The sequence below is a fragment of the Podarcis liolepis genome, assembly GCF_965112155.1.
Source record: "Podarcis liolepis genome assembly, chromosome: 2".
NCBI classification, from domain to species: domain Eukaryota; kingdom Metazoa; phylum Chordata; class Lepidosauria; order Squamata; family Lacertidae; genus Podarcis; species Podarcis liolepis.
The window spans coordinates 68,978,110-68,998,645 of NC_139555.1; the positions used below are offsets into that span (position 1 = coordinate 68,978,110).

Sequence of the window (20,536 nt, forward strand, 5' to 3'; positions counted from 1 at the left end):
TAAAGGGGGAGTGTTGAAGAGGAACTGGGCAGGAAAAGCAAACAATCTCTTGTCAGTTGTGGATTTTTGAAGGGATGCTTTACCGAGACATTTTGCATGTAGCATAAGCAATATTGGTGGGGACTTTTATCTCAAGCCCTGCTCCTCCTAAAAGCTTATTTGATTCTAGAAAGCCAACTGCTTCCTGCCAAGATCTCTTCCACAACAGGGCAACAAGAAGCTTGTTTGGAGGTATGATCAGGTTCGCTGTTCTTCCACTTGGACATATCTGTTCCTTTCCAAAATCTTGACCAGCAGGAATGGTAGGAATACATTCCAAACATAAGGAACACCTGTTCACTTGTCCAGTTTGTCCAAATCAGGGAATCTACAGAGGCTTGTCTGCTTATATATATATATATTTAAAAAACTCCCTTCTGCTGCCAACCATACACCTGCCAGCCAATGCCCCAGTTGCATTATGGGATATTGGCTGATGGAGACCTCCCTTATCCAGCAAAAACAGGGTACTCACCAGAGATGCAGACAAACAGTGTGTGGATCATGTCCTCTGTAGTGGTATAACGGGCTCGCAGTTCTGCCCAGCGAGCCGTCTGCGGAGCTTGTGTGGTCACTCCTGCCTTGGTGCTACCAGACCCCTGCCCACGCTGCCTGTTAAGAAGAGAACAAGCAGCATTAGAATGGGTATTACGGGGTTACTCTCTCACCTTCTGCACTCCTGTTCTTTCAAAGTTCTCCCTCCCCCCCCCCTCAAAAAACAACCACCACCCAAAGGCATCATCTTCCCATAATATATGAATGCCAGGTAAGCAAATGCCAAGGGAAGGATAAGCAATATATACAGTAAATGTTCCCACATGAGCTTTGGGTCAGCTAAGATTTTTGCACCCCTTCTTTCCGTTTCCAAGAGACAATAGCCACTGACTCCTCAAACGCTGAAAGAGGTAGTGCTCTGACAGGGTTTGTCAACTACCTTGGTTCTCTCCGAAAACATTTGAAAACCAAGGTGTGGCTTCTGATTGGCTACAGGAGCTCCCTGCACTCAATGGGAAGTTGTGTCGGACGTTCGGATTCCAAAAAACGTTCTCAAACCGGAACACTTACTTCCGGATTTGAAGCCTTCAGGAGCCAAAACATTCAAATCACAAGGTGTTAACCAAGGTACGACTGTACTGCCACCTAGCTGCAAAGTTTCAATTACTCCTTTACCTCTCATGTCGTCCACACTCTGCTCAAAACCTACAAGCACTCCTGATTCCTGCAGAAGTACTGATGAACCCTTTCCATGGTCTTGATGCTGTCATGGATAACACTTTTAGTGGCTCCCACATTAAGGTTTTACTGTGGAAGAGCCATGCCTTGTTAGCTCACTTTTACAGAGCACCTACATGACACTGTCAACAAAACAAACCCTTCTTATGCTTTCCCTGTTTAGCTTTGTTTCCCCCAGAACTTTAAAAAAAACAGAAATCCAATTTTATTTTTACTTGGCAGAAAAGCTACAAAATTTCCTCAGGTGTATAGTATAGATGGCCTATCGCGCTGCTATTCTGATTGGATTGCTCTAGGCATTTCCTAGATTGTGTTCTAGCATTTCCTTCTCTACGGTATGTCTCTCTCTCTAGGAATCAGCTCCATCACTTTAACCCTCCTCTTTCCAAAAATATTATTGTCATTATATCAGTCTCCCCACACCACACCTAAATTGTGATCCAGGGTGGTGGTGCACAATCATGATCTGGTGCGCAGTAAAGCGGAACACAGCAATTAATCTTTTCCACACGGACAGTGGGCCCAATGAAATCAGCATACAATCTCAGATTCCAATATTTTGGGCTGAGGGCGGGTGGGTGAAGAGAAGTGGTTCTTGGTCATACCTTGGGACAGCCGAGACACGTGGTGTCGCAGCACCTCGGAAGTCAGGAGAATCTATATCCTTGAAGGGCTGTGAATCTGTAGTGCTCTCATTCAGTACACGCTTCTCCAACATGTAAAGTTCTTCCTTGGACAACACACGCAGCAAATCCCTATAAGGGAGAAGGCTCATAAAGGAGGCATCTAGGAAAACAAGACACTGAAATTGCCCTAAAGGAACAGACTGGATAACCCAGCTCTCACATAGTACCCTGGAAGGAAGGTCAGATCTACTCTCGTTATGGTATGGCTTCAGTGCAATGTGGAAACCAAGCTCGCAAAAAGGAGCTCAAGCCCGACACACCATGTGCAAATGCATATAATTTGTACCCCCTGATGAGGAAACCTGCTGCTGCATCTCTCCCCCAGCATGCACACAAACTCTGATCATGTATCCAGAACATCTTGCTTCATCCTCTGTTAACTGCATGTCTGCTTGCAGGAGAAGGACACCAGTAACATTTATGCAATAATTTCCATTTAACTGAGGGTTGATCAAAGATCAGCAAAGTTATGTGGTAGAATACTTCTTGGATTGCGCAGCTTCAGACTTCAGGGTGGCAGGGATTGCATTTTTCAAATGAGCTATATTAGCCCTTCCCGTGACTGCACTAAAGCACCGCAGTCAGGTGATTTTGCTGAACACGTAGCTTGGGTTCTTAACACAAACCCCTCCACAAAGACCCAGACTCTTCTTAACCTGGTGAAGTTCCAGTTGAGTTCCTGTGCAACAGCTGCTTTTATAGACACTCACCTGATTTTTCTAAGCAAGACGTAAAAGGGGCTAAAGACTCTGGATATCTCCTCAGGCCTCCGCTCCAAATTGAGGGGTCCATCTGGGTAGATCAGAAGACCACTGTGTACGGGGCAAAGAAATAAAACAAAACACACAGGGAGGATTGGATTTCCTGATCTACTGCTGCTATGTATGTTTTTCCTAATACATTAATTATTATTGGAGGTGGGGGGTCTTTCCCAAAATGCGAGAACTTTCAAAATAATAATGGGGAAAGATTAATGGGAATTGCTTTTTCCTCATATCGTTTGGGCAGAGAATTCTCAAAATGAAAGCTGGGACACTGCAGTAAACCTTGTCCAGGTTTCCTCTTTTAATTTCTTTTCCAAGATAGCAAAATTTCCCTAACTTTAAATTACTTTTTTGGTTAGTTAGCAGATGTGCATTATTCAGCTCTGATGCCACTGCTCTGCCTATATTTTGTGCCCACCACTCTCTAAATTCCTACTAGCAGCTATGTTTCCCAAGGAGCTTTCAGTGTGTTACCCACTCAAAAGTAGCACAGCCACTTACTGCTGAGATGGGAACATAGTGCTGTACTTTGAAGAACCACCATGAGTGGAATTTGACAAGGCAAAAACTGGTGGGAAAGGGCCACTTGCAAATAACTGTGTGCTGGTACCTCAGGCAGTAGCTGCCCCAATCAGGATCTAAAGGAGCAACAGCTGGCTTTGGGAAAGTCATCCCACCTCTAAAGTAGTCACACACACTAAGAATAGGCAGGGAGGATGGCCATTTGGAGAGAGGGACAGTCCGAAAGTTTTAAATACAGCACAAGCAAGCAATCTTCCCAACTGCATGAGCCAGAGCAGTGGTGGGCAACTTTTGGGGGTGTCACATCCTCCCTACCACCACGAAGACACACATGAGAGACGGGGAGAGGAACATGTTTGGACTGCCAAGATGCCATTGCACACCTTCCTGCTGCCCAGAAGATTGGCAAGAGCCGAGGAACTTATAGATGTGTAGCTGATTTATGTACCATGAAGGAAGAGATAAAATGAGAGACCTCCTTTTAGACACATGTGACTTGCCCCAGTTTCTTCGGTTAAGAATGCACACCTGTCTTGCCAGCTTTGACAGCTATAATTGCCAGATTGAACATTCCACATGTCTCGAGTTTATCGAGCTACCAGGCTCTATACTCAACCAAAATATGACAGGTAAAACCACATACCTGATAATGGCCAGGCGGGGAATGGTGAACATCAGCTGCGGTTCATACCCATCAATCGTCTCCTGAGTCAAGTAGCCAAGTTTCAGAGCTCTAGATGAGTGAGGGAGAGAAGGGGCAGGAAATGAGGAAGGAAGGCGTGGGCAGAAGTCAAAATCCCCAGTCCAAGTAGATAATTATCCTAGACCTCACTTGAGCCAAGCTTCCCACATCAAAAAGGAGCATTGGCTGGTCTGCGTCATAAGATTTTGTAAAGACCCATCTTTGTGCCCAGGTTTTCTCTGATCCATAAAACAAGACCCTGCTTATTATGCTTTAATCTCTTGATTTTTAAAAACATGTTTTTATTCTACTGCTTTGTTGGTTCTGGAAAATGATTGTATTTTTAAAAAAATGATACTGTTTGTATTTTATGCTGTTTGAAGCAGATTATAAATACATCTAAACAAATAAAATAAAAACAATAAAATAAGATGAACGTTCATTCTATTGGAGAGGTAGATAGTGCTTGCCCAAGGATCTTTCCAAGCCACAGAGCGCAAAATCCTCACCTAGCCACAGTTTCACAGAAGAGCACAACAATCTCCTGCTGCCTATAGATTTCTTCGGGCGACTTCACCGAGACTAAAGATGACACGTAACTGGAAAAGAGAAACAAGCTTTGAAACCCAGCTTAGCCACCACTCTCAGCACCTACCTTGCACACAAGCCCAAGACATAGCCCTAATTTTCTGGTCTCCCTCTGCAACTCACAATTTGGCAGCATAAACTTCAGAAGGCAGCAGTGGTCCTTTCCAGAGATTCCCCTTGCTGCCCAGTCACTACTTTTATTGGTTCTGGCCAGGTTGTTTTTAGCATCTTTTCGTTTTCATATTTAAAAAGTAGCTGTTAGACGTTTCCTCCTCTTCTGCCCACATTGAACCATTTTCTGCTCCTTAGCTTAATCCACTGCATTGCCTCAAAAGGTCAGCCTATGGACATGCCCAATTCCTTAAAGCGAAATAATGTACACATAACATGAACACCATTGTTGAAATATCTGCAATGGCTGCCCATCTATTACTGAAACAAGCTTAAGGTCCTTGTGATAACTCACAAAGCCCCAAACAACTTAGGTCCAGGGCACATTTGGGACCACCTAAACCCTTATATCCCAACTTGATCACTGAGATCACCTGCAGGAATATTGCTGGTTGTTCCCCCATGTTGGTGACACACATTTGACATCAACACAAAAGAGAGACTTTAGTGTGATCTGCCTAGTCCTGTGGAATGCTCTGCCAGCACCTTCTGTTTCAACCTTTAAATGCCTGCTGAAAACTTTTATTCCACCAGGCTTATGCAGACAATTCAGAATACATATTTCCGTAACGGTCAGTTGATGCTCTCTGATTTTAATTTTTTTATGAGTTTTTCTTATGTATCAATATTATTGTACACTGCCTTGAACCTTTGCATGATAGAATGGTATATAAATATTAGTTATAAAGAGAAAAATAGTCAGAATGTAAGAACCTTACTGGATCAGCCTGGAGACCTATCTAGTTATACAGCTGCCAATCAGATGCCTCTGAGAAGCAGGTTTGCTCAGCACCCACCTCAGCTCAAACTCAGCAAAGAGCATATCAAAACGAATCAATGCCCTGCGGATAGGCTCTGAATAGGGTCCAGGTTGGTTCAGGCTTTGTTCCCGGAGTACAGTCCGCACCAACTCCAAGCTGCACAGCAGATCCTTGGCCAGAGGTCGCAGCCGTATCCCATCTGCTTCGTCCACATCAATGTAGGTGCGTGCCATCAAACACTGGAGGGAAGAAGCGTTTGAATTTGGATTTGATATCCCGCTTTATCACTACCCAGTGGAGAGCCAGTGTGGTGTAGTGGTTAAGAGCGGTAGTCTCGTAATCTGGGGAACCGGGTTCGCGTCTCCGCTCCTCCACCTGCAGCTGCTGGGTGACCTTGGGCCAGTCACACTTCTCTGAAGTCTCTCAGCCCCACTCACCTCACAGAGTGTTTGTTGTGGGGGAGGAAGGGAAAGGAGAATGTTAGCCGCTTTGAGACTCCTTAAAAGGAGTGAAAGGCGGGATATCAAATCCAAACTCTTCTTCTTCTTCTTCTTCTTCTACCCGTAGGAGTCTCAAAGCGGCTAACATTCTCCTTTCCCTTCCTCCCCCACAACAAACACTCTGTGAGGTGAGTGAGGCTGAGAGACTTCAGAGAAGTGTGACTAGCCCAAGGTCACCCAGCAGTTGCAGGTGGAGGAGCGGGGAAGCGAACCTGGTTCACCAGATTATGAGTCTACCACTCTTAACCACTACACCACACAGGAAGGAATAGTGACAGCTCAGGAACACTCCGTGTCCTTTGACTGCCTCTCCCGCCATATCACACAAGCTATTTCAGGGCTGGGATGAGCCCCCCAGCAACTGCCAAAGCCTAACTCCAGGAACGGAACCACATTACATCCCAATGAAGCAAGCAAAATTCCCAAGCGCACAGCAATCATCTACTCAGGTGAGCCAGAGAAATCACAGCTAAAGGAATCCAGGCTGTGAGTAACGAAAGAGGAAAAGGAGAAGATGATGACACTAGATGCACAAGGCGTTAGGAGTTTCCACTATTCCAGCTGTTCGTGTTTGTAGCCTAAAATGGAGCTGTACTCAAGAACAGAACATACAAAGAGTGGTTGAATGTTCTAGTCCACCAAATCAGGTGGGACAGTGGTTGCGGCTGATAACCAGACGTTTGGTGGTTTGAGCCCACCCAAGGATGGCTAGGGGCTGGATTCCTGCATTGCATAGGGTTGAACCAAATGGCCCCCCATGGTCCCGTACAACTCTACAGCTCAATGATTGCATGAAATCCCTCCCACACGGCTCACCTCAGCAGCAAACAGCATGTGGTTTCGGAGATTGTCCACGAGGAGGTCTTCGGGGAATTTGATGACATAGTCACGGCCATGACGCTCCTTGGGGATACACTCATCCATAATTCGCTCTATGATGGACAGCAGTTCGGTCTAGGAGAATGGGTAGAGTGGTTGTTACCTTCAACACAAGGACATTCTGGAGACACCAAATGAGCTGACAAGGCAGGAAGCCAGGTCTTCCCAGAAAATTACTGATGGGCCAGGGTAGATTTTGGCATTTCCATTGCCAAACATCTCAGCCAGAAATGGAACTCAGCGGTGAGGATTTAGCAAGACAAAACACACTGTTCTGTATTCTGTGTTGATCGGAAGAGGTGAAAATTGGGGGAGAGGGGGACCTCAGACTGCATCCGCTCCATATTCCAAGAGTGTCCCACATTTTTTGTTCCTGCCACAGGAAATTTACTCTTAAAATAAGAGGAGGAAATCATTTTCTGTTAAAAAACAACAATAGCCAACCCCAAATGCACACAAGCACTGAGGGAGCACTACACTCTGGATGATTGCAGTGTATAATCTCCATCTTGATCCTTGCCAGTCAGAGGCATGCCATTCGCACTGCTCCACTGAAGCAGCCAGGGACTGTAGACCATGTACTTTGGAAATAATCTCCAAAGGAGGGTGCAATGAGATCAATGCGGGTCTTGCCATCTCCTAACTGGGGAGTATATTTGCATTTAAAGTGAGAAGATGAATAGGAAGGGGAAGCAAAATCCCTCGCTGAACTTCCCCATTGGAAATCTCTTATTTTGAGTTGTGTGCTGGCTTTCCCCCTAGCCAAGGTTGATTTTGGTCATGGAGTTACTCCAAGCAAACAGCTAGAAATGTGTCTGTCTGTGTGTGTGTCAGCTACTGCCACCTATCAATACTGTGCTTTGAAGTGCCACCCTCCCTCCCCTTCTGATCATCATGTCTAGTTTGGCCCTTAAAGAGAATGCCTTACCTGACTAAGGTGCAGCTGATTTAATAGAACCAGGTATTGCTGAGGATCTGTCTCTACATCCAGACAGTTGATCTCCGTCACCACTTGGGTCACTCGCTCATCGGCATAGAAAAACTGTGACAGTAATCTCGGATCGGAGCGCTGAATAGAGATAAGAAAGCATGGTTTATTCACAGCTCATCCCTATGAGGCAATGCTGGTACTCATGAACAGAAGTTGTGGTAGTAAACTGGTTTCTGAACGATACCATTTCAGACTGCAGGTGGGGGAAATTACATGACTGAATGTGCTTTACTGCGAGGGGAGGTGGAGAGTTCCCTCTGTGCAGAAAACTAGATGATGATGATGATGATGATGATACCCCTACCATCTGACTGGGTTGCTACAGCCACTCTGGGTTTAGTCTAGCTTTTTCCCTGATGTATGTTTTAAATAAACAGTAAACGCAAGGTTATTTTTGCAATGGAGGAACATTCAGTCATGTGAGGTGCTACTTGCATTCCGAAATGGAACAGTCCAGAAACAGGTTTACTACTACATCTTCCGTGTATGAAAATTAGGCCTTGGCTTTGATGCAACTTCTTGTGATCCCTTTCAGAAACTGCTTTGAATAGCTCTAAGGAAATAAATACATAGAGATTTTGAAGATGAGTATCTATTGGCAGAAGACATGGCAAGGATTAAGTCCCTATTCTCTACAAGATTTAGATGGAAAGATTTGAACTTAAAAGAGCAACGCTAGATCAGACCAAGGGCCCATCACCCAGTAGCCTGCCAGTTTTCAACCGACGCTTCTGAGAAGCCCAGGCATAGTGCCTCTGGTTTAACTTACCAGTCGTAGTTAACACCCATTTACAAACTCGTCCTCCACACGTTTACCTAATCCGCTTTAAAGCCATCTAAGCCTGCAGCCATCACCACACCTTGTGGCAGCATGTTCCATAAGTTAATTATATGTTGTGTTACGTGAAGCCATCTATTTCAAGTTCCTAGACACCACCAGAATCACATTTCAGGCACCTGGGGGGAAGCAACTTTGCACCCAGTCATTACATACATACAACCATATGCCATTAAGTAACATCTTTTGCAGAGTTTGGGCACAAAAGGCAGCCCTTGAATTGTTGTATCCAGCCAGATTGCAAGGATTTAGGTCAAGAATAAAACAAACAAACAAACAGAGGGCCTTCCAGTTCACCAAAGCGCTCAGGCACACACCCCAGGCCTGTTCTATGCTATTTGTTTTTGGGAACAATGATAAATCTTATGAAAGAGGAATGACCCTCTAGGTTTAAGATGCCAATTCCTGACAGGTGGATTCTAAGCCTAATTGTGGCAAATAACAAATGAGAAAAATGGTATCTAAAAGATGGGAGGGTGGGGGCAAGACAAGAAAAACTAAGGAGAGTTCACAGGGTTCCCACAATTGTAACTTTGTCTATTCATAGGTAACTTCTACTGAATTCAATATGGTTTACTCCCAGATTAGGATTGCAGCCTTAGGACTTATCCACACTAAACTTTCCTCTGCTCTTTCCAGGCATGGTCCACGCTTTAAAACTCTGTGTATGAGCACCCTTTCCCTCCACCCCCTCTGGATCTTTATCTACAGAAACCTGCTCTTTAAAGCTACATTTGAGCAAATGGCAATCTGCAGTTCTGAATGGGCACTAAAGAGCGGGGAAAGCTATGGGGCAACAATCACCACCACCACGCTCAGACATGGACCTGTGTCTGGAAAGAGTGGGGCAAAAGGTACTATAGTTTTCCGTGCATAAGAATTTTATTATTAAAAAATGATAAAAATTGGGGGTTGTCTTATACACAGATAGTGCAGAGGGGGGGACGAGCGATTTGGTGGCAGCCACAAGCAGGATATTGTGAGCGGCAGTCAGTCGGGTGAGTGATTGTCGGCAATCCCACCAAAAAAAGCCCAACAACTGTAGACAATCCCCCCCAAAAAAAGCTTAACAACTCTGGGCAATCTCCCCCCATTTCCTTAATTTGGAGTCCCAAAAAATAGAGGTCGTCTTATACACGGGGGAGTGTTATACACGGGAAAATGCGGTAGGTGTGTATGAGCCCTAAATCCACAACATGGTCCACAGGTCCTTTGCAATGGGACCCTCTGTATCCTCCTCTCAAACTGTTTTAAACCCCTCAAGCATGCCCTGGGACTCTGAGAGTAACATGGCATAGACCTGCCCCTTTCAGTGTGAAGAAAGCACCAGATGACCTTGGAAAAAACAAGGGATGTCTGCACTGTACTATAAATCCAAACCAATTTTAAATGGGATCACCCATCTTGGCTGCTTCTGATGAAACTGTGGTTCTAAAGGGGGTGCTGAAGCTTCTCAATCCCTTATGTTCTTTCAGACGGCATGTGAAAGGCTAAGCTAGGCAGAGTGGAAATCTGTGTAGGCTAATTACTGAAGTCCAGGAAACTTATTTGCAGGACTGTCCTTCAGATCAAGGCCATGCAATTGCATACTCTGCCAAACAGAAACCGGCAAAGGCAACAGTAACATGCCCAGGATTATCCCCACTCAAATGCAGCCTAGTCAGCACATTTGAGTAAATTAACCTTGGGACCAAGCCAGAAGTCTCAAGCTATTGCTTTGAAGCTGCTAGAGACAAGCAACTTGTGCTAAACAGAAGTGCCTCCCCCTTTTTGACAATTTAGAAAGGGAGAGGGAGACTTTGGCTAAAGGCCTTTCAGCAGAGGCTGGACAGGGATGCTTCAGCTGCACCCTGCATTGAGCAGGGGGCTGGATTACTTGACTTCAAAGCTCCCTTTCAACTCATCAGAACATCAGAAGAGCCTGCTGGCTCATCCAGTCAGTGAGCCAGTGGCCCACCTAGTCCAGCATCCTGTTCCCACACTGGCCAGCCAGATGTCTGTGGGGAAGATGCAATCAGGACCCAAGTACAAGAGCACTCTTCCCTCCTGCGGTTTCCAGCAACTGATCTTCAGAAGCACTGCTGATTCTGACTAGGGAGGCAGAGTATAGCCATCATGGCTAGTAGCCCTTGACAGCCTTGTCCTCCATGAATTTGTCCAATCTTCCTTCAAAGCCACCCAAAGTTGGTGGCCATCAACACCTCCTGCCAGAGTAAATGCCATTTTTTAATTATGCATTGTCATTGTATGTATACGTACTTTTATGCTGTTCTAGCTCCATGCCATGTGCAAAATTATTTATTTATTTATGTATTTTTATTAAAGATTTTCTTGGTTTACAAAAGTATGTGCAATGTCTCTGTCTCTCTTCCCCGCCCCCCAAGTAACATTTTTTACAGATCAGTTTCATTTGCTGAGACATTAGGAAGAAAAGGGGGAAAGAGGTGGCGGGGAGGGGGAGATGAGTGGGGTTGGGGTTGGGTGGCGAGGTTTCTATTTTACTTAATATATGTGGGGCTTTGTGTCAGCATCGCTTGTGCAGGTTCTCTGCTATCCCCATGCGCAAATTTATAAGCTTTTATTATGTTGTCTCTCTCTCTCTCTCTCTCTCTCTCACCTTTTCTCTAACCCAAATGTGGCAACCTTTCCTCTTAAGGAGTTGCTCCACCCCCACCCCCACCCCGATCATTATGGTTGCCCTTTTCTGAAATAAAAAATCCTCCTTCTATGACTGAATCACTGTGCAGGCTGTCCTAACTGTCCACCCCTGGCTCCGCTGAGTGGGAGGATTACTAACGGGTCACATTCAAAGGCTCATGATCTCCACCTTTGTGACAAACAGGATAATGACAGAGTTTGGAAAGGTTTCCCAAAGCCCCTCAAGTCACGAGCAAGCATCTTTCTCTGTCTACTTCCGGCATATAATGACAGAGGCTTGTGCCTGAGCTAGTCCATGTCACAAATGAACCTTCGGGGAAGGGTGAGGTACGGTGGATCAATTGCTTATTGCTGCTGCTGTTATATTCCTATAGAAAATACATTGGCCTGTTCTAAGATTATTTTCTAATGTTGGCTTTCAGTTTATGCACTTCTGTCTTGGGATCCTCAGGCCTCTAAATATGATACATAAATAAATAAAAATAGATAAGTCATCTAGAGAAGTGGTTCCCAATTACCTAAGTACTGCAGACCCCCCGTTTTTCAAAAGTCGAGCCGTGAACCCCCTACTTTTGAAAATGTTGATATCTCTATGGTAGTTTTTGTTATGTGAATGGTGCCACAGATCCCCTGGGATCTGCGGGTTATCAATTGGAAACCACTGATTTAGAGAAGTGTCACGGCACTGCCACTTGGCTGCTTTTGACTAACCCAACTACTCTGGAACTGCCACCCTTTAAGCATGTACAGAAACTAGTTCATGAACTGAACCCAGCTCAGGCCTTCAGACTGATCAAGGGGGAGACAGAATGCCAAGGACAGACCATTTATTGACAGTCAGAAACTGGCATGATGCTGTGGTTAAATTTTCCGCTCTGTAAATGAGGCAGCACACACCTATGCATATACAGAGCTGGGCTCACGGATTACCAAGTGACGGAGTTCTCTGTAAGGATCTTCACCCCCAGTGGAAACAAAAGCCATGCCAGGACACAAAAGCTAGGATGGGGGGGGGGGGGCAAAGGACTGTAGGAGTAGATTATCTGTCAGAATCTCTAGCGGACAGGCTGTTTTTCCCCCACTTGGTGCAAACACATCACCAGAACCAGGCAATCACAGCCAACAGGCCAGCCAACCAACTCCTTTGCTCATGAAAGAGCTATGTGGGCACTTGGAGAGAGGGTCTCACCCAGCAACAGTTAAAAGAATAAAGCTCACATCCTCAGAGTACAACAAGCCAGTTCAGTGGCATTTAACAACAGAACCTTTTCTGCAGTAACTCCTCGTCTAGAGAATTTTGCCTGGTCCTTAACATGTGGTCTTTTAAACACCAAGTAAGGACCTTCTCCCCCCACCCTGGCTTTTCAGTTTTTAAAACATGGTTGAGCACTTTCTAGACCTTGTTGCTGGTTTTATTTGGATGCTATTTCCGATTTTATGTTCATATTACATTGTTATATTTTATGGGTTTGGAATATTGTAAACCACAAAGAGAACTTTGTGTTGATGGGTGGTATAAAAACCCTGCCAATCAGGGGGTGGGGAAGACCTTTGGACCTCCAGAAGTTGCTCCCATCAGCTTTGTCAAGTATGCTTGATAGCCAGGGATGATGGGAGTTGCAGTTCAGCAACAGCTGGAGGGCGATAGGTTACCCACACCTGCTGAATTTTTTTTTTGTTTTAATTACACTTTCTTGCAAGTTGTATGCCACTTTCCTCCAGCCCCACCCTCCTGTGCAAAACCAATAGTGAAACATTAGCTGTTGCACACCCACCACAGAAAGGCTATCTTCTGCCCCACAGTGCAATGCTGTACAACTGACAAAGGATGAAGGCATTCTTCATTATGGCATCCTTCAGAATGGCCACCATTCCTTACCATTCACCATGCCAGCTAGGGCTACTTGGAGTTGTCATCCCAAACATCTTGGAGGGACTCTAGTTGGGAAAGGCTGTTCTAGAGATAACATTAAAACCACTGGATTTTTTTTAAAGTTCTTTTTTCTCTGGAAAGGTCTTCAGAGGTTGCCATGCAGGTATATTAGCAAACTTGTTCACCACAAATCTCCTTTTGTGTCTCCAATCTGTTGTTGTGGTGGTGGTTGGCATTTGACACAAACAAATACTGCACGGCCAGATGGGAAAGGCCATAAGAAACCAATTTCAAGCTGGGTCAGAGATTCTCATAAACAGGTGTGACGTGGAAACGCTCCCAAACAGCTGACTCTGTGCAGTGGCTTTTGTGCAGAGTTAACATAAGATGAAATCATGCAGCCATCTCAGGATGTGCACAGCCTTGCGGCATGAAGTCATATACACACACCTCTCTCAGGTATGCTGGGAGGGCAGGAAGCTCTCACAAAGAAGACGTTAATCTCAGGAGCACAAACATCGCTATGCTGCACCTCCACCAATCACACCGTCAGCTGCCTCCACCCAAGTCAAGCCATAATTTGCTGGTGAAGCAGCTAAGGCATAGCAGTTTGCACCAAGAACCAAAAAATCAGCACGTTCTGAAGCGGGTGGGGGAGACATGAGCCAGCCCTGACTGGGCTCCCATTAGGATTCTTACACAGATTTTTCTTCCTGAGCCCCTAGCTAGGCCTGTCATTAGCTCACTTGGTGCCTCAGTTCCTCAAAAGCTGCAAGGTTTTGGTGATCAGAAACTGAGCTCCAAAAACTACTGTTTCTGTCATTGGAAGGAATAATTTTCTGGGCCAAATCCTCCAGTTGAGGAACAATGGAAGGCAGAAGCAGCTGCCATGCCCCAAGAGGAATGACACCTTCACAATACTGCCCAGCAGAGCTTCTCTGAGTGGTGTGTGGCATCCAGCCAGGCCAGCAATGCATATGTTGAAAACCTTTGGAGGCCTGCAAAAACTTGTTTGCAAAGCGTTATTAAAATACCTCTGATCGGCATCAACTTAGATGCTGCGTTGACCACAGGGCCCATGACTATGTTCAGAGCACTGTCAATTCAGGTACTTGGCAGGACTTGCTCTACCTGCCGTTTGTTCCATTCTTGCCCCTCCTCTACCTCATTAGATCAGGCAGGAGTGGGCTGACTGACTGGGTTCAGGGGAAGTGCCTCTTTGTGAGAGGTGGTGGTTGCTTCTGAAAAGGTCTCTCTGAACTCTTGACAATTAAGCTGGTCACATACACACGAGTAGGTGGTTGTTATGCAACCCCAAACACTCTCGGATGACCTCAGTTTTCCAGTTTAATTACTGTTTGGTTTCCAGTCTGGTTTTGGAAAGGAAAGTGCTTTGGTGACCCTGATGGGTGACCTATACCAGGAGGACAGGAAGAGACCTTGCTCCCTATAGGCCTGTTTTCCCCACTGCCTCCGCTGCTTCTGGCTGCATGGATGAGCAGCACAGGGGGGACTGAGGGCGATGCGTGTGCTAGGTTTCAACCTCTGCTCCTTGTGAACTCTCTCCCCAGCTGCTGATCTGGTCTGTGGAAAACAGCTGAGGAGCAGAGAAGAGGAGGGATGGCTGCAGGATCCTACTGCTGACAGCTTGCTGGGTTTTCATACTGAGAGAGGTGAGCCCTTGTGCATGTGAATGGGGAATGTCATGCAGGTTTGGCCTCATTCACTGCAGCCAGAAGTCACCCCGGAGGTAAAGTGGCCCCTAGGCTGAAAGCAAATCCTCACCCCTGCTATACAGCAGTGTTCTTCAAGGACTGCTTGCTCCCACATGAACATACATGCATGCATGCAGAGATGACCTTGTATTAATAGCCTGTTTCTTCCCAGCTCAGTTATGGATGTATCTTGATTTAATAACTATTTGTTGTTTGCTCATTTTAAACATAATATGTTAAAACTATTACTTTTACTGTGAGTTCCTCCATGAAACTGTGGGAGGTTGGAGAGCATATTTAAAGTGAATGAATGAATAAATAAATAAATAAATAAATAAATAAGAAAGGCAAATAAAGAGGATTTCTTCCCCTCCCCTGATCTTTCTGGATCTCTCTTGGCCAACACTTACTCCAAATCCACTGCCTTTTTACCATCAAAATGTAAGTCACAGAATAATGCAGCAGTTTAGGACTTCTCCAGAGATTACTACTGTCTGGTGGTCAGCTCTGCTTCTCTCTTTGACCACCAATCCCTCTAGTTGGAGCTCATCTCAACTGCAGGACAGACACACCCATAGTCTGTTTCGCCAAGCACTGGACTTGCAGTGACCTGTACAACCAGATCATCAATTTTAGCCAACACAGTCTCTTCCCAGTCACCCACAGAATCTCTTCTTCTTCATACATCGTCCTACTTCCTGTGCCAGTCACAGAAATGGGTGAGGGCATGACACAAGGAAAGTTGGTTGTCCTGGCTATGAAAGCTTGGAGAAAACCCAGCAGCATTAATCATCTCTTTCTCTCGCCACCTCCAATACTGAACCACCAAGAGACAGAATTCAAATGCGTGATCAGCAGGTTCCGAGTAACAAGAATTACTTGAGTTCAACAACAAAGGAAAACTATGGGAATGAGATAATGAATCAAACCTTATGTAATATGCAAAATGCTGAAAATTGTATTATGTGCCAACATGGCTCAATGGTATAGCACATACTCTGCATACAAAAAGTCCCAGATTCCAATCTCTGGCATCTCCAGTCAGGGTTGAGAAAGACCTGTGCTTAAAACCTTGGGAAGTCAGTACGTAGGCCATGTGCAGGGTGGGGCTAATCCTATGGCCCTCCCAATGTTGTTGGTCTACAACTCTTACTACCCCTAACCATTGGTCATGCTGGCTGGAGCTGATGGCAAGTAGATCCAACAACATCTGGAGGGCCACAGTTTGGCCCAGGATTGTCTACACCAGGGCTGAATAGAGAACCAATGGTCTGAGTCACAGCGTAAAGCAGTTCCTACATACCTATGGATCAGCAAGACTCATATGGATAACAGCAGTACCATGGGCAATTCATTACCAGAGTAATTAGGGTGAAAATCCAGCACACACCCCAAATTCAATAGGACTCACTTCTAAATAGACTTGGTTAGGATTGCATTATAAATTACATGTTTATTCCACAGTAGCAACTGGACCATATTGTGTTTGCAAACACCAAGCACATTACTGGAAGACATGGCGGAAGACTTAAAAACCAGTGTGAAGGCAGACTTGCTTAGCAATATGTGAGTAATCTTTCTTCCATGCAAACATCACAATGACAACCTGTTTTCTCTTCCTGATGGATTTATACTAGACATAAATATACAGGCTTGTTTTATTCAAAATAAGTTGTATCCAAGTAGTCTGTTCAGACAACACCTACAGATAATTATTACCAAATCTTGAAATACTGGAGAAAAGCCAAGAGACATTCGTGCCAATGTTTGAAGAGGACAAGAGAAAGGGCAAGGATTACTATAACGTAATTATTTAGCCCAGTGCCAATCCAATGAAAAAGCAATCAAGGGAGCCAAATGATTTCAAAGAGCAAAAAGATCAGATCAATGTTTTGCAGGGAAAGGGTTCTTGTTAAACAAACCCTATTTTAACCTTTTGCTGATATTACAGGTTTAATTGTAAAATGATACCAAGTTAAATGGCCTTGCTAGAACATCTGGAAGATATTGGCTCCCGAGGTTTTTACTGAAGCCCAAGCTAATGAAATGCTGTCTCTTTGGAATGGGCTTATAGCTCCAACCTAGAAGTGAAGCTGCGAGCTTCTGGGTAATGATGCTCCACAACACCCAAACTCCCTCCCCCAAGTTCTCTGTAAACAGCATTGGACTCTGACGCCACCTCTTATGTTGCCCTGAGCTTTGGAACAGAGAGAACCTTCTCTGACCACTGATCTGTCTAGCTGCAGCTCATCACAATCACAAGATCAACACACTCGTCTGTGGTTTCAACACAAAACCTTTCTCTACTCTCCGCCCTCAAGTCCTCTGGTATGGGCAGAAAACTTGAGAGGGCTGGAGGTGGTTCTCTTGTTTCATGTTCAGCTTTGGAGTAGGCAGAAGCCACACGAATCGTAACACTACTTCAACCTGCTCCGGAAACCAACTTGCTATGAGACAACACCCCCTTATACCTCTCCTTAAAGTGTTTTGTATGAGCACAATATTTAGAGAAGGCCTTGCAGTGACCACAAGTAACAAGCAAATACTTGTGGGACCCTGTAAACAGGACATTGTGATACACCGTCATACTGACTAGTAACAGACAGGCAATCAGCTCCACAAGATCTGTGCAACCCACAGAGTATGCAGTCAGGATAGCAGAAAGTGGTGTTGATCCACTATTAAAAGAGAGAGAGAGAGAGAGAGAGAGAGAGAGAGAGAGAGAGAGAGAGATATGTATGCTTAAGACATTTGACTTAAAAGTACATAGGAAGTTGCCTTGTATTAAGCCAGAACACCTGTCCATGTTGTCTACACTGATTGGCAGTGGTTCTCCAAGGTTTCAGGCGGGAGGCATTTCCAGCCCAACATGGAAACACCAGGGATTGAACCTGGGACCTTCTGTGTGCAAATCGAGGAGAAGCAAAGAGTTATGTGGGGCAAGAAAGAATTTGTGGCTAACCAATAAAGGTGGCTGACAGCTTTAAGGAGGAAATCACTATCAAAAGATAGTGTTCCTAGAAAAATCATCAGTTCAGGGTCCAGCTTCCTGTTAATTTTAAAAGACATACCAAATGCAGCATAAAAATCATTAGTGAGGAAGTCTTCAGACTACACTAATTACAGCCTGATTCTCTCCGCTGTGATCATATGTTAAAATAATATTCCATAGTTGTTTACTTATTATGTATTCATTAATTCACACCCAGCTCCATATCTTCCGATCCCATTTCCTGTTGTATTTGCAGCGATTTTCTGTCCTATTTTTTTCAAATAAATTCCTTCCATACTTTTCCCATTCTTTTCCCAAGAAAAGCTTTAATAAAACCTAATTTTTAAAAAGTACCATATTTTTCTCTCCATAACACTCACTTTTTTTGTCCTAGAAAGTAAGGGGAAATGTCTGTGTGTGTTACGGAGTGAATGCCTACAGATGGCGGGGGGATCTGCTGCAGTCGTGAGCCCTCCTCCATGGCTCGCTTTGAAACAGCAAAGTGGGAGAGGAGCCGCTTACACAGGTGTAAGCGGCTCCTGTCTGGTTGGCTGCTTTAAATCAACCGTGCTCTTTGTCCCTCTCTCCTCCCCACTCAGCTCACTAAATAGCAGCAAAGCTTTTCAGCATTTTCATTTTTAGCTGGGGAGGAGGGAGAGAAGCAGAGCCTGCTTGTTTTAAAGGAGCAAAGCGGGAGAGGAGAGGAGCCTTCTTCCCTTATACCCCTCTTCTGTATTATTAGCAGCATCCTTCTCCACACACCCCACACGTGCTCCTTGTCCCTCGAGTGCTTTTCCTTCCCTCCACACTTAAAATGTGTTTACAAAGCACGGATCCACATGGATCCTCAGGATTTTTGCACTGGGTCACCCCAAATTCACCATCAGATCACATAGCATGTCCATGGCTACGCCTGCACCAACCCCCCCCCCACTGTTTCATGGGGCCGCAATGGCGCAAAAACTTGGTTATAAAGCACGGATCCACATGGATCCTCAGGATTTTTGCATTCGGCTACCCCAAACTCACCATCAGATCACATGTCTGTGGCCACAGCATGAACCACAAAAATCATACATCCACTGTTTCGTTTAGAATATTTTTTTTCTTGTTTTCCTCCTCTAAAAACTACGTGTGTGTTATGGTCAGGTGTGTGTTATGGAGCGAAAAAATACAGTAATCACAGGCTGATTGTATGCAGATTCAGAAGTCTCATTATGTTCAACAGGACTTGATCCCAGGTGAGTGAGTATAGCGTTACAGATTTGCAGCAATGTGGCAAGTTAATGCAAGGAAACCTTAGCAAATAATGAATATTCTGAGTATGTAACTGACTGGGCTTCTTCTACAATATAAGGGCAAGAAATCCAACACATAGAATTGTAGAGTTGGAAGGGACCCTAAGATTAAGAATTTCGTGCTCTATGGACTGAGCTATCTGCTATCAACAACCAAATCCAAGTGGCTACAAAAGGAGACGCTGCTTTTTAGGCCACCCTAAAATAAAGTTGTGATATTTATTTACATTGTTGATAGCATGTTTGAGTCATCTGCTCCTTCTGGGGCTCCTATACTAAAAGTACATTTTGCATTAGCATGCAATGGGCCATGGTGAGCCACCTGGGCTCTCTCTCCAGGGATGCTTAAACGCAGAGTTAGTTTTCAACAACATGTCTGCAGTTGTGTACTTGGCTAGCTATCATGGCATATCCAGGTAGACTATTAGAACTGCTCTCTTAGAGCACAGGTAGATAGCCCATAGCTCCCGTCCCCCAGCAACTCTATGTGGCTGTTCAGGACAAAAAATGTTGCCTATCCCTGAACTACAGAGCTGCGCAAGGATCAACAAGATGCAAGCTTTATCTTTCGAACCAGGGGAGTTCAACTGTCACTCACAAGTGACAATTATGCCCCACTTGTTATTCCCCCTCACACACCCCGTTTTGCAATGTGACAAATTAATGCAAGGAAACACGCTCCTTTTCAAAATGCCAGAAATACGCTATTCCCTAAATTCTATTAAGACAGATTGGTCAAGGATAGACGTACGTAACAGATGTTGAATAAACTGGCCTGTGGCCTTCACATTCACTGTCCGCAGAGTTGAACAAATAAATATGACCCCGCCACAAGAGAATCAGAGTTCTCTTGGCTCTCCCACAGCTGACAAGCAGGTGAACTGAAGCTTCTCTGTAATGCTACAATGAAGTCAACAAATGACCACACACACAAAGTCTTTATACCGATTTGCCTTTTCATCAATTCTTTATGATACATTTTTCATTCACTATTTAGAATGTGGATAAGGGCAAGCAAGAGGGGGTGATTCATTGCTGTTTAGGAAAAAAAAAGTTGGCCAATAATAAAAAGTTACCTAATGTGATTATGAAATATCTGAAAAGGAACAGAAAAGCAATAATAGGATTCATGAGCAACTATTGTCACTGGTAAGCAGCTAACTGCTATTTTTGGTTCCTTCTGGATAAACAACCAACAATAAAAAAACAAGAACTGGATTTTCAAGAGTTCATAGCTACTGGATGTATGAGTCTTGCCAGCCACAGGAATGTTCTCTTTCAAATTTTTTTTCCAAACAATCAGTTTTTTCATACATGAGCAGTTGGATCACAAAAATGTTTGTTTG

General features: G+C 44.7%; 1 protein-coding gene across 1 annotated transcript in view; it reads right to left on the minus strand.

Annotated features, from left to right (window-relative positions):
- Positions 1-20,536, minus strand: part of ZFYVE28 (zinc finger FYVE-type containing 28) — a 28,408-nt gene that overhangs the window by 4,440 nt on the left and 3,432 nt on the right. Inside the window, exons 2-9 of the mRNA XM_083488489.1 lie at positions 7,754-7,894; positions 6,763-6,900; positions 5,483-5,685; positions 4,436-4,525; positions 3,888-3,977; positions 2,669-2,770; positions 1,878-2,027; positions 515-651 (exon numbers count right to left, since the gene is read on the minus strand). Coding sequence (XP_083344615.1) covers positions 515-651; positions 1,878-2,027; positions 2,669-2,770; positions 3,888-3,977; positions 4,436-4,525; positions 5,483-5,685; positions 6,763-6,900; positions 7,754-7,894 — 1,051 coding nt within the window. The remainder of the gene's footprint in view (positions 1-514; positions 652-1,877; positions 2,028-2,668; positions 2,771-3,887; positions 3,978-4,435; positions 4,526-5,482; positions 5,686-6,762; positions 6,901-7,753; positions 7,895-20,536) is intronic.